Genomic DNA, 24,894 nt, shown 5'->3' with positions numbered 1-24,894 from the left:
TACATTATTTAAAGGATGATTGTGTCATGGACCGGGACATATCCTAAAGGCCACACCCACCAAGAACAAATAAATCAATCTGACTGGCTGATGAATCTGACAATTTGACTTTAGATGCCTATTCGCCTTAACTGTTGAGGGATTGTGTGGAAATTGTGAAGGCCTGACAGGGTGGAGCTCAAACTCATGCACGGCTTCGGCTAAGGAGCATTTGTGCAACAGTTGTCAGACTTTGCTTGTTAGCATCGAGGAATAAATTTGAATAGGCTAAACTTTTTGTTTCTTGCTGTTCATTTGTAGATGAATTAGGAGGGGAAAGTGATTGAAAATACATAGGCAAAAAGGTCAATGAAAAATATTTATTTATTTATTAGGCATGTTATGCCAGCAGAGAAAGCTTTGCTGGCCCTGAGAAATCACCACTGAGTGTCTTATGTATTAAATAAGGTAAACATAATTTACTATATACAGTTAAGACCAGAGTAAACATGTTACTGTAGATTGGGCATGTCTGAACATGTTGTGCAGATAAAATGTCAGCCAATGGAGATAAGAGCAGAGAGAGAAAATGACTGGCAAAGTTAGATTTATGACCTAGCTGCAAGACCTGAAGTTGAATTCGAGGTCAAGAAGATAAAGACGAGACTCTTTTGTTGTACAAGTATTTTATTTGACTTAGAATAGAGAGAAAAACATGTATTAAGTTAGACCAACTTTATATATATGTAATTTTATATATAGAATTAAAAGAAATATATATTACAATGGATAGAGTGTATTGTTTTGCAGGCAAGGCATCGTGGACAACAGCAGAGAAAAACTCGCCATAGTCGAAAAAGGAGGCAAAGTGAAGACTATTTAAATAAACTTTTGGAGGTGAACTCGAAGTTACAACTGACGACACCAACTGAGTAGTTACCGTTAGACAGGACATCTATAAAAGACTGATGCAATGATGATTACATCAGATGCTGCTTCATTTTTAACAGTATCTCCAACACTAGATATCTTGCTGATATTGCCTTTGATAGAAATCTTTTTTTAACTTTGTACTTTTTTTGTTTTTTACTTTGTATTTACCTATAATCGTTTTGACTTCTAGAAAAGAAATTGTAACCAGTAAATAGAATTGTACTGATTATAAAAACATTGCCTACAGAGACTTTGATTTTTTATGTTTTGTGATCATGAGCAAGAACAAATACCACAAAGGAGTCTTCTGTCCAGGTTGTAAGCATTCTTAAAATGTCTATCATTTAGGCCAGATTCAACGTACATCCCCTAACCTGAGAAGAAGAAAAATAAGGTATAAGGTGTTAAGTTAAGCATCATATAACAATAGGTAAATAACATTTAGTCTTCCCCTGCAGGCCATTTCTAGTACTACCTCCTCTGATGGAGTGGATCAGAGTGGCATTGGCACACGCAGAGCATCGACGCAGCTTTTCAGTGGATAGTGATGATGTTCGGCAGGCGGCCAGACTCCTGCTGCCCGAGGCGGACTGTGAACCCCGCCAGCTGAAGTAAGCATGGTGCCATTAAATTAACATCCCACTACAAGATATTGCTTCCCATCATGGGTGAAATGAAAATGGCTCACAAACAGTCTGGGCTTAGAAAGCATACCCAGTGTACAGTTTCAAAGGGATGGTTCACACAAAAATGTAAATAATGTTATCATGACTGAGACTAACATACTGCCCAACAACTCCTTTTGTGTCCCATGGTAAAAAAAAAAAAAAAAAAGTGATATGGGTTTGGAACAACAGGAGGAAGAATACATTATAGATAATAATAAATACATTTATTTATTAAAATAAATGACAGAATAAAAGTTTTTGGATAAAATATCCATTTAATGAAAGATTCACCCAAAGGGAGAATGTATAATTTTGTTATAATATGTGATTCAAGCTGTTTGCAGAGGATTAAGACATCAGAAAAATATTATTGTGTTTGTGCCCCAGGACTGATGACTGTTTCTGTGTGTCACGTAAATTGGATGCTGCCTCAACTGAGGCTAAGTTCCTGCAGGATCTTGGCTTTCGCATGCTCAACTGCGGCCGCACTGACCTTGTCAACCAAGCCATCAACTTGCTGGGGCCAGGCGGAATCAACAGTATGAGTGAACAGGTTTGAATGTGAAACATTGGCAAATAACACATTATTACACATACGTGGGTCATTCTTATACTAGAGAGGATTTTATTAGTCCCTGAGGGACGAGTCATCAATCGTTTTTCTATTTAAATGTGTATATCTCCTAAAAGTTAATTTTGTCAATTTTTTGGATTGCACAATACACAATACATGGCCTAAAGCTTACATAAATGGACTAAAAATGCAAAAACCCATTTCAGGATTTCATGAGATACTACGGTCTGGGGTGGTGGGGCTTAGTTGTTAAAAATCTGGGCTCCTGAACCAAGGGTTGCAGATTCAATCCCCAGGAGAAGCGATTCCTGGGTTATATTTAGTTACTGTAAACTTCTTTGGATAAACGTGTATGATAAATAGGGAATAACCTTAATAATACATAATACCTGCTTTTGTGCAATGCCATCATTTCCCTTCTTAGAACCTCAACAGACCTCAGATGAGTTTTGTTTTATTCTGCCTCTTCTATTCAATAAAGACAGACATTTACGATTACAAAGTGACTGTTTAATTAATCTCAGAACAATACACTCACATACACTTTCACGGTCAGGTCCCATTTTTTTCCTGTGCTCTCTCAAAACTGGCACTTGCTGCTACAGCATACACAACAATTGTTTCTGTTTTCACAGGTTTACTCAGTTTCTCTGAGCATTCGAGGTGTTTAACGGTTGACCATGTTAATCAAAGCCAGGACTTAGAAAATAGACCAGTGCTCTTTCTCCACTATTGAGCTCAGGGAGTGGAAATATTAGCAATTCCCTTTGTTTCTCAGCTGATCACTCTTGTCATCTGATTTTCCATTTCTTGATTTGAGTAGTGTGGCAATAGAAACAAAACAAGTTTTGTTTCTATATATTGTATATTTATATATATATATATATATATATATATATATATATATATATATATATATACGTAGTTCGGACAGTTATTCCATCATATTTTTGGACAGTTATTCCATCAACGTGCGCTACCGGCACCTTTCTCTTTCACTGTTGCACACTCTCTGTGTTTAAAATCACGTCTCCCGCTGACCGCATTTTGATGCACTCTACAAAATCCTCTCTCTTGAGGGGGCGCCCCCTCAAGACCGGGGCAAGGACAAAATGTCCAGTTGTCCCCCTTTATTGGTGGCCCTGTGTGTATATATATATATATATATATATATATATATATCCCATAATAAAAACATGAAACAAAAAAATGCTGTCTTAATGCAACCATGCCTGGCCGTCATATGCACAGTCATGATTTGATTTGTCTTTTGTGTGTTTTCCAGGGCATGACCCCTCTGATGTATGCATGTGTCAGAGGGGACGAAGCCATGGTTCAGATGCTGCTGGATGCAGGAACTGACATCAACAGTGAGGTTTGGCACTATATCTTCCTAGTGTTCTTGTCCTATATAGATATTCTGTACACCCATCCTGCCCACAGTGCCTCATGGAACTTCTTGTGTCGTGTTTGTGTTTTGGTGTTGTGGTATGACAGGAGAAATCTCAAGACTATTTTGCATGCCCCTGAGGTGTTATTTTTTTCTTGGTGGAGTGTTATATATTTGTAGGAATTTACTGTCACAAGGTGTGAATCATCACGTTCTCCCAGACTCTAGAAGATAGTGCAGAGTTCTGTCTAATATACACACTCACTGTGTGCCACTATTGTCAGCTTGACAGAATATGTCTCATAGATGTTACCGGCATAAGTCAGTGTAGCCCGGAAATACTGTGGTTTGCAACTGTGTCATAAAAAGTGTCAACATTTCATATACATCTATTATCAATCAGACTCCCTTCTCCCACTCAAAAGGCTTTACACCTTCAGAAAGTCTGAGACCAGGGTTACTTTATCTTGTCTATATCACAAAATGTTTGGTTTGTTTTTTTATTGTCCTAGTATATGTGATCCATATGATTGGGCAGCATATTAATATATACTGCAGTTAATGAAACGTTTCTGGTTTGTTGGGTGTAAGACTTTATACTTTAGAAACTTTATTTGCCAAGTACAAAAGCTTAAAGTGGTGGTGGTGGTGTAATCAGATATAAGAAAATAAGAATAAAAAAAAATGATTTATACAGTGGGGTCCAAAAGTCTTAGAATACTAGTAAAAATACATCTATTTTGCAATATTCTAATTTGATCATTTTACATTACAAGTTATTAACAGCATAGCAATTTAAGTGAAAAGTAGATTTTTGGGGGGTTTTGGTATGCCACTTTTTTGCCTTAATAACGTCACAGGTTTGAGCAAAACCTGGTGATCCATGTTATCCCAGCATGATTTGAGAATGTTCCAAAGCAAGAAAATCTGACCTTTTGTATAAAGAAATGTGCTCTCTAAAATGTGCCTACATTTGAATAGTGACCTAGAAAGAATGCAGAATCTTAAATATTTCTTAGTCTTTTTATGTCATCACTTTTCTTTGTTTTAACTTTGTCAAAATCCCAAAACAATGTTTCTTTAAATAAAACATGGCCCCCTCTGTTCAGTCAGACATTTTTATAGAATTCAGCTTTTCTAAAGTGGCCAAAAGGCCAAAGGGCTTATTTACATATTTTCAGCTGAGTGCAGCATGTGCTTTTCCCCAGACAGAACTTTAAAGGTCTCCATCTCTCACATTTTTGCCCTACTCTGCCCCCTGTATCTCCCTTAGGTGCCAAACACAGTGCACAAGTACCCCTCAGTCTTCCCAGAGACACGGCAGGCCACGCCTCTCACCTTCGCCGTGCTCCACCAGCACATCCCTGTGGTGCAGGTAGTGACCTCTCTTTCCCCGCCTGACCTTTAGCACAGATTTAGATATAAACAACTGTGTAAAGTTATTTTATGCTGATTCAGAATGTAACTCTGGTAATGTACAATATGCATCTGTTTTCTCCTGAAAACCTTGTTTGCATGAATTGGGGTGCTTGGTGCTCACTCATTTACCATTTATTCATGATGTCATTCTGATTAGTTTTTTGTTTGCTTATTAAATGTTTTTTTTATTGCCAATGACTCTAGTCTAATCTGCTAATGCCTCTTGTTTTATTAACTTCAGTTGAAATTGATTTGAGATTAAATTGTAATAAGTAATCTTCACTCATTTTATAAAGTCAAACTGAATGTTAATTAGTTAATACAACACATTTTTTTCATTGAGTCAACTTATTGAAAAATGATCATATATAATAATAGCGGCTTCAGGTTTGTTTTTCACAGTCACGTATTTTGGCCTGTGATTGGCCTCTATAAAGTTTGCACTTTAAGGTTTGACCGACCTTTAATATACAGTAAGTCAAATATCACGACTTTCAATATTTATGATGCTCACCTATTGTTTGAGCTGACAGGCATTAAAGGAATAGTTCACCAAAAAAATGAAAATTCTCTCATCATTTACTCACCCTCATGCCATCCCAGATGTATATGACTTTCTTTCTTCTGCATAACAAAAATGAAGATTTTCAGAAGGATATTTCTGCTCTGTTGGTCTTCACAATGCGTGAATGGTGACCAGAACTTTGAAGGCCAAAAAGGCAGTGTAAGACTAATCAATATCAATAAGACTCCATTTGTTACATCCATGTCTTCTGAAGCGAGATGATAGGTGTGGGTGAAAAACAGATCAATATTTAAGTCCTTTTAACTGTAAATTACAATAACACTTTCACATTCAGCCACCTACTGGTTGGGGCTGGTGAAAAGTGGAGATTGATAGTAAATAAGGACTTAAATATTAAAACTGTTGCTCACCCACACCTATCATAATGCTTCATATTGCATCTATAAAGCCATTCTGTGGTTTCTCCCGTCTTATTTGTGCATTTGTATTATTTATAAAAATAACTGTTATTCACTTCGGTCACAGGACCTTATTTTACTCACTGTCCCTAATGCTAGAACTAATCTTGGCAAAAGGGCTTTTATGTACTCTGCTCCATTGGCTTGGAAAGCCTTACAAGGTAGCCTCAAATTAAAATCTAAGGGTTTTTAAGTTATTGATGAAAGCTTTTAAGATTGATTCTTTGTCTTGTCAATGTTTTTAACTAGTATTGTTAGGTTCTTGATTGTATTTTTTTTAATTTAATTGTTTTATGTTGTCTGTTTGTAACTGTAAAATGACTTGCTGCTGCCTATATTGGCCAGGATGCTCTTGAAAAAGAGATTTGTAATGGTTAATTAAAGGTTAAATAAATAAAAATTCAGAAGATGTACACTACCGTTCAAAAGTTTGGGGTCACTTGACTGAAATGTTTCTCATGATCTTAAAAACCTTTTGATCTGAAGGCATATGCTTAAATGTTTGAAAGTAGTTTTGTAGAGAAAAATATAATTGTGCCAACATATTAATTTATTTCATTATAAAACAAAAATTATATAAAAAAAAAAAATGGTTTGAAATGGATGTCTTGGACTGATAAATTAAGAAAAGCAGACGCAAAGTACCCAGCATATAGATGGGAACTCCTTCAATACTGTTTAAAAAGTATCCAAGGGTGATACCTCAAGTAGCTGGTTGAGAAAATGTCAAGAGTACAAGTGTGGCCACTTTGAAGATGCTAAAATATAAAATAGTTTTGATTTAATTTGGATTTTTTTAGTCACAACATAATTCCCATATTTCCATTTCTATTATTCAATAGTTTTAAGGACTTTACTATTATTCTAAAATATCTACGGTAGTGTAGATTTAACCACTGGAGTTTTATGGATTACTTTTATGCTGCCTTTATGTCATTTTTGGACCTTCTGAGTTCTAGTCACCATTCACTTGCATTGTGTGGACCTACAGAGCTGAAATATTCTTCTAAAAACCTTCAATTGTGTTCTGCATAAGAAAGAAATTCATACACATCTGGGATGGCATGAGCGAGAGTAAATAATGAGAGAATTTTCATTTTTGGGTGAACTATCCCTTTAACATCATTATTAATTGAAATAGTTTGTTTCCCCTTTCATGCTGCATGGTATCATATGTTTCTGCCTGAAGGTGATAATAATTAGTTTTGCATATTTGTGAATGTGCTGGAGACAAAAAAAAAAACTAACAATAAATATCTGTTGAATACAATTTGTTTAAAAGTGAAGTGTGTAATCTCTGCACCACTACGATCACCAAATAGAATTACAAATATAATGGTTTCTCGAAAACTACCCCCATCTTCCATTGGTGGCTCAAACATAGAGTCCCGCCCATATATCATGCAATTGGCTGAGCCAATGTTGCTGAGTTGGGCTGGTCAGAATGCGCAAATGAAAAGAGTTACGTAGTGTTTTCACTTTTGGGGGGAATTGATCTACAAATTAATTGCTTATAGCGTGCATGTTAAGATGGGATAGTATTTTTAAATTGTTCAAGTATTTTAGAAATTAGACAGAACATATTGTAACATTGTAAAAACTACACACTTCAACTTTGACCAAATGCGCCAAGTTACAGTAAGTGGGAAAGGAATTATTTTTCCAATTACTGTTTATCAAATCAACATTTAGCAGGATAGCTCAATTTCTGAACAAACTGGTTTGATTTGAATTTTGAAATCAAGTCAATACAAATGGGTAAATTTTGTAAGATAAAGCCATAAATAATTGTACTTTGTAGTAGTTTTTACACTAAAGGTCTCCATAGTAGTGGTCTGTAAAACAAAATCTCACATGCTACATGACATACTACTGTTAATGCTTCTGCCATATCAGTCTGTGGCAGAAATAATAAGAGAAGTAAGGTAGTATGCTATCCCGAACCAGCCTCTTTCTAAACCCGTCTCTTCTTCCTTTTCTCTCAGCTTTTGCTGGATGCTGGAGCTAATGTGGAGGGCTCTCTGCAGGATGGGATGGAGAACTACACTGAGACGCCTTTGCAGTTAGCTTCAGCTGCAGGTAAGAAAGCTCACACTTCAGACTGGAAAAGAGTGTCACTTCCTTCTCCAGTTACCAAATTATCAGCCAGCAAAAGCCACAAGAGGTAACTCAGCATCTTGCTTGCTGTAGGAAACTTTGAGCTGGTCAGTCTGCTTTTGGAGAGAGGAGCAGACCCAGTGATTGGGACCATGTACCGCAACGGCATCTCCACTGCACCACATGGGGACATGAATTCCTACAGCCTGGCTGCAGCACACGGACACAGGTAACACATAAGTACATTAGTCAAACGCAGACACTCACAGAGTCTCTTAATTTATTAATAAAACCTGCAAAATGTTATCATCTTCTCTTGTGCTCCAGGAACGTGTTCTGCAAGCTGCTGACGCAGTCAGAAAAGGGAAAGGCGGATGTGCTGTCTCTAAAGGAGATCTTGGCAGAGGGATCAGACACTGAAGAAAGGAATTCCCTAAAGATGGAAGCAACCCGCACAGGGAAGGCCAAACTCAAAGCTCTGAGAGAAGCGATGTATCATAGCTCTGAACATGGCTATGTTGACATCACGTTGGACATCAGAAGCCTAGGTGATTAATTATTCTGTATCTAATGTTATAAAATAATGCTACTTGAGTGGATTTCAATAGCTTAAAACAGAAACTAAGTAGTTATCATCACACTAAAGCCAATCATCACATTTTTATTGCTTATACTGAAGTGTTAAAGAGGTAGCTCACCCAAAAATGAAAATTCTGTCATCATTTACTAAGCTTCATGTTGTTACAAACCAGTTCAAGTTTTATTCTTCCTTGTAACACAAATAGATTTTCTGTAACATGACAGCCTTTGTCGCTTTTATCAGTTTCATTGCATTTTTTTTTTTTTACATGCAATGGAAGTGAATGGTGACTGAGGATGTCGTTCTGCCTCTAACATTTCCTTTTGTGTAAATGATAACAGAATTTTCATTTATTTGAATTAATAAAATTAATAAATCTAGTTTATCCTATATGTACAACTGGTCAAAGGTGACTCAACAGAGCTTGCCTAATACTGAACAACTTATTAAAATGAAAGTTATTTATTGTTTTATGTATTAGGGGTGCCTTGGACATTGCACACCTGGCTGGAATCCCTGCGAACTTGTTTCCTGCAGCATCGGCGGCCGCTGATCCAGGGTCTGCTGAAGGAGTTCAGCTCGATTGAAGAAGAGGAGTACACAGAGGAGCTCATAACACACGGTCTCCCACTCATGTTCCAGATTCTGCGTGCCAGCAAGGTGACCACACACATGCAAAACTGACTAGAACATATTTTTCATTACATTTATTAATTTGGAAATCCAAACTCACTTTCAGATAGATTCTAAGTATATATTTTATTGGAATTTGTGTTCATTGGGAATTGATCCAATGACTTAGCATTGCTAGTGTAATGCTTTACCAGTACAAGAACATGCTGCTTAGGAGTTTTCTTCCGATTTAGGGATTTCTACAAGTTAGGGGCCGTTCACACAGGATTCCCATTCTCATGTTACTTATGTTATGCCCATTTATTAATAGTTTTTATGTATAAACATGAATGCGCAAAGCAAACATATTTGACCATTTCAACGCATCTCACTGTTTTTCTGCATCTCGTGCCATGAGCACAATATTTTTAAGATGCTGAAGTTCATGTCGGAGCTGTGACCTTGTGGTCAATGCAAGTCCCCGACATATTGAGCTGTGGTGCTCGTGATGGGAGATCTGGGGTTTGAGTCTAGCCTAGCTAGGGGTCATGTTCCTATCACGTTCTCCCTTCATGTCCTCTTGCTTTTCTTTCTCTCTACTACTCTGTCTATCAATACAATGAGGCAAAAACCTTCTTCTTTTTTCCATTCAGTTGCACTGTGTATGTCTTTTTTAATGCAAGAACACCTCCTGTGTGAACAGCCCCTTACTTAACCAAAACTCTGTAGGGTCTAGAAACTTGGGGTACACATCTGTTTATATGAACAGGAAGTGAAGGCAGAGCCTCATGTATTTTGGATTGGCAGCATGTGGACATCCTCCTCCTGCAGTATTATGTAATAGCGAGTTTTGCTTTGAAGGTAGTAGAAAGTATCATTAGACCTTTGTTCAGATACCTTCGGCACAGACTGTTGGACCTTGCTCACGTGTCCCAATCTACTTCCTCTACGGCTGATCAGACTGTGCAGGAATAAAAGATAAATGCAAACTTCCTTCCACTGGGGCATGGGGGCCTAGGTGTGTGTATGTGTGAGCGTATTTGTCAAGGTTGATATATGGTAGAGTCAAGAACCTCACTCTGAGCCCTGCAGTGATGACTGACAGTTTCAGCTCCCTGCTCAACCTTCACAAACAATGAGTATCTTCTTGTTAGAACAAAAAGAGAGTGAGAGAAAGGCAGAGGGAGCAAGAGAGGGAGGAACTCGCAGCATAGCGCTGACAGCAGGTGATTTGTAGAGGCAGAGGCAGGCAGGGTGAGAAAAATGTTAAGTTGATGACAATCCTGCAAAGAAGCTGATCATTCAAACTGCAGAGAGAGTGATCCGACAAGGATTGGTTTGAAGCTGACTTTGTGTAACACATAAAATAAATTACAATAAATTCTCAATTATAAATTACATTTAAAGTGAATGATTCGTTCCAGATGTGTATGACTTTCTTTCTTGTGCTGAACGCAAATTAGAATTATTTTTTTTATTTATTTGAAAAATATCTAACTAGTAAGTGGTGACAAGAAATTTTAAGCTCCAAAAAAAACACATAAATGCAGCAAATAAGTAATAACATACAACTCCAGTGGTTAAATCCATGTCTTCAGAAAAGATATGATAGGTTTTAGTGAGAAGCTGATCAATATTTAAGTCAGTTTTTACTATAAATTCTCCTCCCTGCCCAGTAGGTGGCGATATGCACGAAGAATGCAAATTGACACAAACAAAAGAAGAACTCTTAGGAGAAAAGAGCGCTTATGATAGCTGATGAAAGTGGAGATTTATAGTAAAACAGAACAAATGACATGTTCCTTACCCACACCTATCATGTACAGTAGCACCTGAAGACATTGATCTAACCACTTCTGTTGTATTGATTACTTGTATGCTGCCTTAATGTGCTTTGTGGAGCTTCAGAGTTCTGGTCACCATGGTTTGAATGGACCAGCAGAGCTGAGATACTAACAAGCTTTGTTTGTGTTCAGCAGAAGAAAGAAAGTCATACACATCTGGGATGGCATGAGGGTGAGTGAATGATGAGAGAATTTTCATTTTTGGGTGAACAATCCCTTTAAATAAATAATAATAATAAAAAAAAAGCAATATTGAATTTTGAGGCACTGCGAATAAGTAGTTCTGTGTTCGATTCCCAGGTAAACATGCATTTTTTAATAAACCATGTTGCATTTATTTGGTGATTTTAGTAACTTGTTCAACTTGACCTGTGTTGTATGGCGCTGTTAACATTAACACTTTTGGCCTCTAGGAGGTAATTTGCTCTCTGCGCACGGCCTTCACACATTTGTAGCACAGGTGTTATAAAACCCTCAAGAAAGGCAGAAACATGTTTTATATTGGTGCTTGATGAGTGGGGTCTCACCTGTTACTGTTTCTCATGGATTGCAGAATGAAGTGATTAGTCAGCAGCTGGCTGTGATATTTACTCAGTGCTACGGGCCGTACCCTGTCCCCAAGCTCACAGAGATCAAGAGGAAACAGACATCAAGACTGGGTATGTACCATACCATCAGACACCGCTTTTGTTGGAAAATACACACTAAAAATGTGTGAGATTCACATTTAAACACTTTTTATGAAAGAAATGTCAAGTGAAAAATGTCATCTGTGGATGGTTCTGCCATTTTAGTTTACAATTATTTTCCTATTCTGTGCTGTTTTTCTTTTTTATGTAATACTTGTAACTTTAGTCAACCTCTGCGATATGTTTGTGTGTCAGATCCTCATTTTCTAAACAATAAGGAAATGTCAGATGTGACCTTCCTGGTGGAGGGAAAGCCATTCTACGCTCACAAAGTTTTGCTCTTCACCGCCTCCAACAGGTCTGTCAGTGTTCTGCATCCAACCGATAGGAAACACTGGCCAATTATGAAAAGTGGCTGGTGTTTAACTTGAATGTTACAATTTATTTACAATTGATGTACAATTACAATTAATCATTAATGACAGATATGAGGGTTAAGAGCAGGTTATTTTTCTTCTTAATTAATCTTTGGGTTGAATTAATTTTTACTGTATTTGTTAATGTCTTAACATCTCCTGTTTTTCCCCAAGGTTTAAATTGCTTCTAGCAAACAGACCGGCTGCGGAGAACACCTGTATCGAAATCAGCCATGTCAAATACTATGTATTTCAGGTACTGCATGGCGGCTCCACTAATGCTCTGAGAAAAGAATATACAAGAGTGGCTTGCTATTTTTAATCAACTTTTATTGAGAGTGAAAGAAGAGCTCATCAGTCTATTTTGTACTCTGTTGTTTTAAAATGTATATTACTTTACAGCTGGTGATGCAGTATCTGTACTGTGGTGGAACAGATGCACTTCACATTAGAAACACAGAAGTTATGGATGTAAGTATTATTCATTAAAGTATTATTATCATTTAATTATGTAATACAATATAGCACATACAGTATTTCTCTTGTAGAGGATTGTTGAAGCATTAAGCCATGAGAGGCAGTGAGTTACAGTGATTTGTACCACAGTTAAGAGTTGTTGTTAATTGTGACAAAGCTGTAATCATGGTAAAATTACTGTAATGCACAGACTATTGTGGCTAATTGGGTCAATTTTGCCTTTTCTATTTCAAAAAGGTGATTTTTAAAGTTAAATTATGTACATTTTAAACCTTCTATCAGACATAGGATGTTTTTAAGGCCATGAACTTCCACACTAATAAGTTTTTGTTTGAAAATGCATAGGTCCAACATTTCACTACATTTACACCTTTCATACACACTAGAACGGTGTTTTCCTCCACTGAAAACATTCCGAAAACGCTCTCCATTATTGTATACTTTGGAAAACAATGACCTTAGGAAACTGAAAATGGAGGTTTCACATTAAATGGATTAGTGTGGACATGGTGTAAGCGTTAATAATTTGCACTGTGCCATCTCAAGCTAAATTGAAAAACAATTATATAAATGGGATGCACTGTAGACATGCCTTTTGCAATTTTACAGTTAATTTAGCCATTACTAGATTCATGCTCAAGGTGATGACACTGAAATGTGTTTTATTAGAAAGAATGTAATCCTGATATTTGTACAAATACCTACTTTTTTAATTATGACTTCTTTTCAGTACAAAATGATGGTAACAGTGATAACAACAGACTGTAAGATTGTTCCCTATGACAAACCTAACAAAATATGAGATAAAGAAAGATAAAAAAAAGAGAGTAGTTACTTGCTTGTACTTGTAAAGTTCACATCCTGAGAGAATGATGATGTCAATATGACAGTTGTTTTTTAAATAATTTATGAAATTGTACATTATTTTAAAAAGGGGAAGTTGTGATGTAACATGGCTGACATTCATTTATTTATTTATTTTTTATCAATTTGTGCATATTTGCTAAAACCCAAGGAGAAGTTGGAAACAGGGCTGAGGACAGGCCAAAAGACATCCTCATAAAGAAAGACAATGGAAAAAAAAAAACACTTAAAAATAAAGTTACTGGATTTTTGCTGATGTGTTAAGAATATTGCCACAATAACATTGTGTTGCATCAGCTATTTATTAAGTCATTGTTCACATGGCGTAATGAGGGACACAAAGGTCACAGATTTTGCGGATGACCTTATTGCATTTCTGAAACAGCAGCAACAGTAAAAGACACCAATACTCTAAAAATAATTACATTTATTAATAATTACAGTGACATCAGAATTTAGCAAATTAGTCACATTAATGTAGAGTTTAGCTGATGTGATCATTGGTGTGCATACTGTATATCCAGTGCTGGGTGAATTACTTGTGAATTGTAATCAGGTACTGATTACAAATTACAAGACAAAAAAAATGCAATCAGACATGTAATCTCTTTGATTACATTATGGGCTAATCAAATTTGATTACTTTTTATTATTTTTGGATTAATTTCAACAGAATTCTGCATGGTTTAATTGTTTGAGTGGTGCTTATGTCAACAAATTTAAATAAATTATTGCAAATGTAAAAATATGAAGGACGTTTTTATTTAATTTCATGTTTTCCCCCGTGATATAGGTCTCGATTTTTTAGACTTTTGCCATTTTACAAAAGCCATCCACGTGTAGTAAGAGATTAGACCAGAACGTCTCAAAGTTATCACTACACCAAAAGTGCATACATATACATTTTTGAAGCCGACTGCAAAAGCAATTTAAGAAATTTGCTAATCCTGTTTAATATGAAATGACGTGTATGATGTTTTATCTATATGATGGCCAAAACCCTTCTAAAGATATTGCAACACATGGTTATATTACACATAGAGTGATTACTCAAACAATAATTAGATTTGCATCTTTCAGAAGGCAGAGTTTACATTGCACAGTGATGTTTTTGCCCCATGTTTCCTTAAAAATGAAATGATCTCTATAGATCCAGTGTTAAAATTCTGATGTAGACCGCTCCATCTTCACCTGACTGGCTAGTAGCGAGTATCAGTTCTGAGTGCAATACTCACAAACCACCCCCCCCTTCCGAAAACCCTCGAAGGTTTACCGAACGTATATTACAATGACTTTGAACAAGGCTCATCCAATCAAATTTTACAGCTGGAACTATTTGTAGAAAATTATTATATTGAGGTTTATTTCCTTTGGAGTTAAGGAACCATTTCTCTGATTCTGTCTTCTCTTTGCCAGCTCCTTTCTGCATCAAAGTTCTTCCAGCTGGAAGCCTTACAGAGACACTGTGAGATCATCTGCGTCAAGAACATCAACACCGAAACCTGTGTGGAGATCTACAACCATGCTAAAGTAAGAGCAGTATGTATGTTTCTATCATTTCATCATGTTTATCTTTCAATGTGATATGTGTATGAAGTGCTCTTTCCTCATTTCACTGTTAGTTCTTGGAGGCAACTGAGCTGTCTGCCTACATCGAGGGCTACTTTCTGAAGAACATGGCAGTTCTTATAGAGCTGGAGCCATTTAAACAATTGCTCTATAACACCCCAGTGGAGAACTGCTGCCCCGATGTTTTGCATGACTTGGAGAAGACATTAGCCACACGCATTCGCTCCATTCACCTGTCCTCTTCCAAGGGATCCATCGTCTAAAACTGTCACTGGACCACATCAAAGCATGCAGCGATCCCAAATATGCACTCCCTCCAGGACTCTAGCAGTGCAGTCTAAATGTGTTAATTTAGTGGCAGTAGCAGTGCACTTGTACTGTAGTATCTCAGCTGAGTTTACACTTCATCTAGGACTGTTGTGATTTCTTCTCAAGTGCTGGCCAGTTCACATTACCTGTTTTTAGAGTATAGCCATAAAGGAAACAATGCCATTTTATATTTCATATCAAAACTATATAATACCTGTGACAGAACATGGTGATGCTAGATGGAGTACCTGTACTACTTTCTTGGAATATTGTAATTCCAGTACTAATTCTTAAGCAGTATGGAGAAATATAGCAGCAGTGTATAGACCCATAAGTGGCACTGTTACTTTTAATGGAATCTGGTGAGGAAAGGCTCTAAAGCAGTGGTTCTCAACTAGTGGGTTACGACTCGTAATGACAAGGCCACGGACCGCAGGGAAAAAACAATGCTAAATGCCAATAATAAAATGCAACTAGTCAAATAATCATGCATATTTAGGATAGGAAAATAAATAGGCTCATAAACTTTTAAAAGGTAGGAGAAAACTCTTCCAATATCATGAAATATGGGCTTATTTTCAACAAGGATTGACACGATTTGTGCCGACCACAATATAGTTAGTGTGGTGAATTATTGACATTCGAGATGGCTTTTCAAGTAAATTTTGAATATTTATTGATTTCATTTCTTTTCATTATTATTATTATTAATAATAATATGGATACATTTCAATGTTTGATTTTTAGGACATTTTTGTTTACTAATGTGCAATAAACAATTCTGGTATTGTGTTGTGTCACTACTTAATGACCAATGTAAAATCTGGGTTCTGAAGCAAAACCAGTTGAGAACCATTGCTCTACAGCAAGCAGGGCACACACTTTTGGTAGAGTACAACATGACATGGGTGTGCGAGGAGTTGTGTATGTGTATGTATGAAAATATATATATATATATATATATAAACAACTTTCAGTTATTGTCTGCACTGGTTATAGATGTTTATAGTTCTTCTTCCAAGATTTGTATTTTAAGCATTCGCACAGAAATTATGTAACAGTTGTACAGATATTGCTCCTATTATCAGCAACCATATGTTTAGAAGGGAAGGCAGAGAATATGGCTGCCAATGTAAATATAAATTTGCAATCTATCACATGGAGTCACTGATCTCCGACTGTAAGTAGATGTACATAACACTGACATCATAAGACTTTCATTGAGAACTCACAATAATGTACAATGTAAGTGTTCTTGAAGTCTTAACTGTTGTAAATGTAGATGAGTATGCATCTATTTTCATGCTTGGGTTTTGTCATGACAATGACTTTACACTTTTATGTGTGTGTGTGGTGAGGGAGTCTATTTTGTCAGAGAAATTGAATTATTATCAGCATGGAGTGGCATAAATGTAGCTGTGAATATCTAGGAGAAATGACTGATTCAGAATGTGCCTCCAATATGTTCTGATGTGCTGTCTCTAATGACATTTGTGTAAAGTCAATCAATGTTCTTTATAAAGATTACTACAAAATACACTTTTTGTCTTTTTTTGACAGGCTTGTGGTCCATGAGTTTTGTTTGTTTGTTTTTATTGAAGGAGCAGCTAAGGAATCGTAATGCTGGTTGCTACATTTTAATGCTGTTGGCTGAATGCATTCTTTTCTCTTGTTTTCCGGGAAATCATTTTTGTTTGTTTACAGTAAATCTCAGCAAACCAGACAATGTTCACGGTTGCAGTGGAGGAAGAGGGGCAGGTGAGGATGGAAGCATGAAGAGGTGTTGTGAAAGAGGCAGGGATACATGAGTCTGAAAAGTGCAAAGAAAATAGGATTTAGGAACAGAAGCATTGCCTTCCAATGGTTATAGGTCTGGGCTTCTGACAACAACGTTTTCATATCCAGGAAGGGGTGGTCTATGATCTTGACATCCCACACTATTTTGGACTTTCAGCACATACAGTAGCATAGTCCTAAACCCCAGATTGACCCTAAAATGTTTTTGAACAACTAAGCCACATATAAAAATGTCATTGCATTAGATTAAATATCAAAACAACCTCCATTTAAATAAAATAGCACAAGCACACTTTTTATGCTAAATATTTCACAAACGTTTGCTGGGTTTTAATTTTGGAACAATGTATACACAACATCACACATAAAAAAAAAAATACACCTGCTAAGACACATGTGTGAACCTAAGGGCTACCGACTTAATACATTCATTAAACAACCCTGGGACCAAAAGGTTAAAAGTAATTGCAAAAATTGCTAAGAAAAGTAAAGATAGTTCTAAGCAGTGGTCTGCTTTACTATATACTTAATTGTCCACTGATGTGGAAATGTCTCTTTGGCTTCTAACAAGAGTACACAGACACAGAAGGAATAAAAACACAGTAATCACACACAAGAACTACATAATAATCACAGTTACATAACCAAATAAAAATGAACAAAACTACCATTATATTCCTCCAACAATCTGATGGCAATGGGTGCAAACAAATTATTATAAAACTTGTTTTAATAATTTGGAACTGTATACTGCCTTTCAGACAGGAGCATTACAAATTCAGAATGCAATGGATGTGTGGAATCAGATTTACTAATAGTCCTTGTGTTTAAGCTTTTGCTTCCCAATTATTTTTCCTGCCATTCTTACAATTCTAGACAACTTATTTTTCCTCCTCAGTCCCAGATTTCCATACCAGTCTCTACTATTAAACATTAAAATACTCTCCACATGACTCGTGTACACCATTTGCAAGACTGGGTAAGAGGTCCTTTGAGCTCATCACCACAATGTTTTAACTCTTTCCTCTTTTGCCCATCAGGGTCTGGTGCTTTGTTAAGCACATCACTACCTCTGTTTCTGATGACATGTAGGCATTTCCTCAATTATCTCTTCACTTTTCCTTTTTTCATCTATAGAATCAAATCTACCATAAAAGCAATTAAGTATTAACAAACCTTGCCGAAGATCAATGACATCATGGTTCAATTTGCCTAGATCAGGCCTACACACTGCAATATCCATGTTGAACGTGTCGGACAGGTAATATACTGTTGAAGAATCACAGTTATCACCAGTGCATCATTGACAGTTACTAGGATTTTGTCAGCTGCTTCGGCATCAAGCATCATTGGTTTGCAGATGCCAATGTTTGATATTTTGTTAATGCAGGGTCAAGAGTGTAGCGAGATTACAGGGATTTTGATTCATCCCATTGACTCAAATTTTAAATACATTCACGAAAATAGTTCACTGCCAGTATGTGTCGACAAATGAATGTGTGTAATGTGTAATGAGTGAGTTACTGAATCATTGATTCAACCGATTTGTTAAAAACACAGAGTAGTTTATGAATCAGTGGAGGTGAATGAGAAAAATTCATTCACTTAAAATCTGCGTTCAAAACACTGCTTTGTTAATAACCGAAACACGTCTTCTTTTAGGCATGAAAAAGCTTGGACAAAACAAATGTAGTATCATGACGAACAAACAGTAGGCTACATAAAACAGGTATTTAAATGCATTATGCTAAATAAGCTACCACATTGACAGTGTGTTGTATGTTCTGAGAATGGCAAGTGATTTTTACATTTATTCCTTAAAACTTACTAGTAATTTATTAAAAACGTAAATAATATGTTATTTTATTTTTATGCTATTTTTAGTCACTAAAACATAAGTACTAGAATCATAAAAATATATACTAGTAAGGTTTAAAGAATAAATGTTAAAATGGCTTGCCATCTTTGAGTCCTTGGCAAATTACAGTTTAAAGGTGTTATATATCGTATTTTTACTGTAGGCCTACTAAATCATAAAATTACCATAATATGTAATTAGAGAATTAGAAAACATGCTAAGATGAAATATAGGCTTTTCTCATAACAATGCTACAGCCAGTATATTCTACTTTGAAGTTTCCATTCCAGGCCAGAATTTCTGTTTATGTTTGGCCTGTGTGATCCCGCCCACTGCCACTCGCCAATAGCAGAGCCATATAGAAAGAGAGTTGCGACAACGGAAGTTCTAAATGCTTGATCGTCACGTGATTCACGTAGACTTCAGATAGTTCCAGGAAGTGCTTTGGGGGGCATTTCAAACTGTTAGAGTAGAGTGACAGAACTGCGATTTCTGGTAATTAGTAGTCAATAAATGCATTTATTTTATATATTTATGTAACACACCGACATATGTATGTAGCATGAGTATGTTGTTACAGTGATGTTGTTTTTTAAAGATCAAATCAGCTAATATTTGAGGATTAGTGTTCAGCTACCGTTATTTGCCTCAACTTATTTCAGGCTAGGGTTTCTGTTGCCTTTTTATGTTACCTCATGTTCATTGTTTTCACTAATCTCATGGTAACTAATGTCATATTTAGGACTTTTCAGATAGTACAGAGACAGGCTGGTGACAGGTGATTTCCAGCTCGCACCGCACAATGGGTCAATGAACTATTAACTATTAGCAGCAGTTACGTAAATGTAAAATTTAATGAAATGAAGCTTATTGTTTACAATTCTTACAATTCTATATATAGTAATATATAATATTTATACCCCGCGACCCTGTACACAGGATAAGCGGTTGACGATGGATGGATGGATGGATAATATTTATAATACATAAATAATTATATCTAATGTATAATTCTTACAATACTTATTCATATACACAATATATTCAGCTTTAAAACAACTTAAGCATACTTGTATATAAACTGCCGTTCAAAAGTAATGAGGCTGAAAATTCAGCTTGGCATCACAGGAGTAAATTACATTTTAAAATACATTAAAATAGAAAACAGTTATTTTAAATTGTAATAATATATTATGATATTACTTTTTTTTTTAAAACGATGGATGAAACTGAATCAAGAGAACAGATTTTACAATTAGGGTGTTCGTTACTAACTTTATCCAGCTCCAATCCTTGCCTAATCTGTTAGTTATCCGATAACATCCCTTATCTTATGAAAATAGAAAACCGTGGGTATCAAAAGGATTGATGTATGCATGCAAAAAGAAAAATAAACTTTATAGAAATTTTATAAAATATAGAACAAATACTGCTGAAATGAAATATAAGGTGTATAAAAATAAGCTAGTACAAATTATGAGACAGGCTAAGAAGGATTATTATAATAAACTGCTGGATGATAATAAAAATAATATAAAAGGTACATGGAACATTTTGAATAAAGTAATGGGTAACAAAACGGCACATACAGCCCTGCCTGATCATTTTATTTATAATAACAAGACACTGTATGATTTGAATGAGGTGGCAAATGAATTTAATTCTTTTTTTGTAAATGTGGGGCCAAATTTGGCGGATAGTATCAAGATACATGACACGTCATTACAAAGAGGGTGGAGAGGAGAAAGTAGAGTACTGCAGTCAATGTTTTTAGGGGATGTCTGTGAATCAGAAATTATATCTATTGTTTCTAAATAAAAGAGTAAGACTTCCATTGACTGTGATGGGATAGATATGGTTATATTAAAAAAGACAATTAATTGTGTTGTTAAACCCATTTGTTATATTTGTAATCTTTCCTTTGGAAGGGGTATTTTTCCTGATAGAATGAAGAGGGCAAAAGTTATTCCATTCTTTAAAGCAGGAAATAAGCAAAGCTTCAATAACTATAGCCGGTTTCATTACTTTCACAATTTTCAAAAGTATTAGAAAAACTTTTTGTTTATAAGTTGGATAGTTTTTTAGAAAAGCATCACTTGTTGAGTGAAAGCCAGTATGGCTTTAGGCAAAAAAGGTCCACAGTGACTGCTTTAATGAATATTGTTGAAGAAATAACAACAGCAATAGATGAAAAGAAATTCACAGTAGGAGTGTTTATTGATTTGAAAAAGGCATTTGATACTTTGGATCATGAAATTTTACTTTCTAAATTAAGATTGTATGGTATGAGAGGAATGGCCTTAAATTGGTTGAGAAGTTATCTGAATAACAGAAAACAATATGTACAGTTAACTGACGTCAAATCTGAACTTATGCAAATTAAATGTGGGGTACCACAGGGTTCTATTTTGGGACCTAAACTTTTTCTTTTATATATTAATGACATTTGTGATGTTTCCAAATTAGTACAGTTTGTTTTATTTGCAGATGATACTAATTTCTTCAGCTCTGGAAATAATATACAGAAACTAGTAGAATCTATTGAATATGAAATGAAAAAACTGAAAAAATGGTTTGATGTAAATAAGTTGTCATTGAATTTAGAAAAGACAAAGTTTATGGTCTTTGGAAATAGGAAAATAAATGAATCTGTAGCTTTATCCATAGATGGAGTTGATATTGAGAGAGTGTTTGAGTTTCGTTTTCTTGGTGTAACTATGGATGATAAATTAACATGGAAACCTCACATAGCACACATTAAAAGAAAAATTTCCCAAAATATTTTTGTCTTAAACAAAGTGAAGGAGGTATTAAATAAGAAAACAATGAAAATACTTTATAGTTCACTCATCATACCATATTTGATTTATTGCATAGAAGTATGGGGGAACACATATCAGACAAATTTAAAACCTTTATCTATTTTACAGAAGAGAGCTATAAGAATTATTCATAAAGTAAATTATCGAGAACATACAAGCAAATTGTTTGCTAAATCCAGAATATTAAAGCTAGAAGATTTCAAAGTTTCAAACACTAATAATATTGTTTAAAGTAAGACTGCAAATCTTACCAGAGATAATACAACATTATTATCAGTTAGAAAAAGAGTACAGTAGGAGAAGATATAATTTTAAACATCAATTTGCACGTACGACTATAAAACAAATGTGCCCCTCAGTTATGGGAGTAAAATTGTGGAATTCATTGCATGATAATCTTAAAAGTTGTAGTAACATTAGTCAGTTTAAGTATAAGCATAAACAGAAGATATTTAGTCAGTATTAATATGGTGAGGTTTATGTTGTTTCTGGATTTGTTTGGTTTGGTTTGTTGTTGTGTTTTGTTTAGTTTTTTTATTTTTTATTTTTATTTTATTGGGTCTAATAATATCGGTTAGCATAAGCAGAGATATAAGCAAAGTAAATTTGGTTAGTATTAATATGGTGAGATCCATGTTGTTGTCTTGTTTTGTTTTTTTCTCTATATGTATTGGATTACTTGTTGTTTTGCTGTCTGGGCATTGCCTGCTTTTTTATACTGCATGAATTGCTGTTATTTAAACAACATTGTTTTTTGTCAGTGTAATTTTGACTGTAAGCTGCTTAAGAAAGTTATTTTGTATTTTGGAATAGGGGACAGATATTATAAGATTTTATCTTCTTTCTGCTCCCTTTTGCACATGGGAATTTAAATTATGTAAAGAAGAAAATGAAATGTTTTGTGTTTTACCATGGAGCAATAAAATAAAAATAATATGAACTAAATATGAGAAAAAAGTGCGTCGCAAACGGTTTGTTCTGCTGCATCTCTACGGCGCGGCATGTGTTTGCTGCTTCTTCCGGGAACTATTGAGAGGCTCCACGAGCCGCCATTGCTGTAAAAAAAACGTTCCATTGGAGTCAATGGAGTTGTCGCAACTCTCTCTCTATATGGCTCTGGCCAATAGTATTTCGACACCGCCGGGTTGCCAGATTTGAACAAGTTTGCAGACAAACAACACTGCAAACACTGGCTGTGTGCTGCAGCCATGGAAGCCAGCAAACGAACCGGATCAGAGATAACAGATTCCACCGACCTAAAAAGCCTCTCCATAAGTCGAAAAATCAGTAAACTAGTAAAAGAAGGATACATATTGGCGATGCCTTTGGAAGATGGAGACAGCTTAAAGCCCAGAAATCCTTTAAAACGGATGCTGAGTTGGCTAGTTTGAGTGTCAACATTCTGGCAACCCTCATGAGCTTCGAGTCAGGGGCGGGGCAGACAACTCTCCAATATGTTGAATTAGGACTGCAGTACCCATTTCAAACGCTTGTTGTCAATCTTACATATAGCACCTTCAAAATCCTGACTAATCAGACACATACAAACCAAACCTTCAATGTTAAAGATATGCCAGCTTACCTTTTCTGCTGTAAAAAGTCAGAGTTGACAAACCAAAAATCAACAATGACCAGCCAAACCACAGTCCAAGCCATGTTTTCTATACTACATCAAAAGCAAGTACATCTCATGTTTATTGACAGTGGAGGATAATTTATGACTTGCTATGTAGGCTATTGAACCGTGGATTGGTATGGTATGATGAACTCTCAGAAAAAGCCTCAACCGTCACACCGAATACAGTAAGTGAAAGTCCATATATTTTATCAGTATGTGTACAGCATACTATTTAAATACTATGTCAAAAAAGGTTACCACGCATCTCTTTCTCAGTGGATCTTGCTTGCAAATAGAGGCACATGCACTGGAAGCTTGAAAACCCCTGATCTCATGTTATTAAATTAATGCATTTTAAATTGTGGCCAAAGTGTCCAAATTCTTTTTGGAGCCACTGAGTGTATTCTAATGCCATAGTCCTGCACTCTGTTAACCTGAAGAATCTGAGTTTCATAAATTCATGAAGCAGCACACTAAGGGAGAATTGTAATATTTCTTTCTGACATCCACAGTGCCTACAGAGGAACTATTTTATAGGAAGGAAGATTTTTTTAAATACTCGTAAAATGTGTACCATAAAACACACACACTCACATACAGCCAGAAACATACTATTTTAGCTATTAGACACCCTCCCACTTGCATAGTGAATGTCCACATAGTGAGTGTGGGTAAAATTATATTTAAGCATTCCCAGTGGGACGCCAATTAATAATTTTCCTAATTATTCAGGGGAGAATAAAGAGAAACATTAAGTTTCTCTTTGCAACAGCTTGCTGTTATATCCATGGATACTGCTGTTCAAGGACACTTTTTAACATCTGCACTGATGTGCAAAGAACAAATACAACATTTTTACATAATTTTTCTCTTCTCATCTCTTTCCCTTTCAAGTCTGTAAAGCAATATGTGGCTGAAGTCTGCTTAGTTAACTTTATGATTCTGATAAAGACAGATTGGATCTATTCGCCCCAAAGGCATATGATATAAAGTCTTTGAATCTTCTGAAATGTGCTCAGCCATTTGATGTGACATTGAGGAGCATGTGATAGAGTGCACTGCCCACTGCTTACAGACTTCTGAAGCCCTGTGGGACATCCAGAATCACTGGCCTGTTTTATCCACTCCAGTGCTGCCTGTAAAAGAGGGGACCCAAGAGGGAGGAGTTAAGAGAGAACTGCCCTGCGCTGCTTTGAACTTGTTATTTACAAAATTCCAGAGATTGTGAGAGTGGGTTTGCTCCTATACTTTGGGGGCAACTTTGTTCCCAGAAGTTTGCTAAATCTGACAAAAGCTTCCTTTAGAGACATTTTGAGACATCATTTAAAAATAAACAAATAAATAAAAAGATTCATAAAGATAAATGTTTGTTTTTTTGTTTTTTTTTGTATTCTGAAAATGCTTATTTCAAGATTACAGTTAAGATTTGGCTTATGGCTAAAATGTACAGTGTTC

The 24,894-nt window shown here is 35.7% G+C and overlaps 1 protein-coding gene across 1 annotated transcript in view; it reads left to right on the top strand.

The window, feature by feature from the left end:
* The window catches only part of btbd11b (BTB (POZ) domain containing 11b), a 90,390-nt gene extending 73,526 nt beyond the window's left edge, over window positions 1–16,864 (top strand). Inside the window, exons 4-17 of the mRNA XM_052097369.1 lie at window positions 1,371–1,523; window positions 1,968–2,133; window positions 3,440–3,529; window positions 4,818–4,919; window positions 7,933–8,026; window positions 8,138–8,273; window positions 8,372–8,592; window positions 9,106–9,284; window positions 11,634–11,739; window positions 11,965–12,067; window positions 12,300–12,381; window positions 12,528–12,596; window positions 14,883–14,996; window positions 15,089–16,864. Coding sequence (XP_051953329.1) covers window positions 1,371–1,523; window positions 1,968–2,133; window positions 3,440–3,529; window positions 4,818–4,919; window positions 7,933–8,026; window positions 8,138–8,273; window positions 8,372–8,592; window positions 9,106–9,284; window positions 11,634–11,739; window positions 11,965–12,067; window positions 12,300–12,381; window positions 12,528–12,596; window positions 14,883–14,996; window positions 15,089–15,298 — 1,825 coding nt within the window. The 3' untranslated portion in view covers window positions 15,299–16,864. The remainder of the gene's footprint in view (window positions 1–1,370; window positions 1,524–1,967; window positions 2,134–3,439; window positions 3,530–4,817; window positions 4,920–7,932; window positions 8,027–8,137; window positions 8,274–8,371; window positions 8,593–9,105; window positions 9,285–11,633; window positions 11,740–11,964; window positions 12,068–12,299; window positions 12,382–12,527; window positions 12,597–14,882; window positions 14,997–15,088) is intronic.
* Window positions 16,865–24,894: the final 8,030 nt, after the last annotated feature.

This window comes from Xyrauchen texanus, chromosome 29, assembly GCF_025860055.1.
Source record: "Xyrauchen texanus isolate HMW12.3.18 chromosome 29, RBS_HiC_50CHRs, whole genome shotgun sequence".
Classification (NCBI taxonomy): domain Eukaryota; kingdom Metazoa; phylum Chordata; class Actinopteri; order Cypriniformes; family Catostomidae; genus Xyrauchen; species Xyrauchen texanus.
Note: the sequence above shows the minus strand (reverse complement) of the source record. Positions and strands in the feature narration are given on the sequence as shown.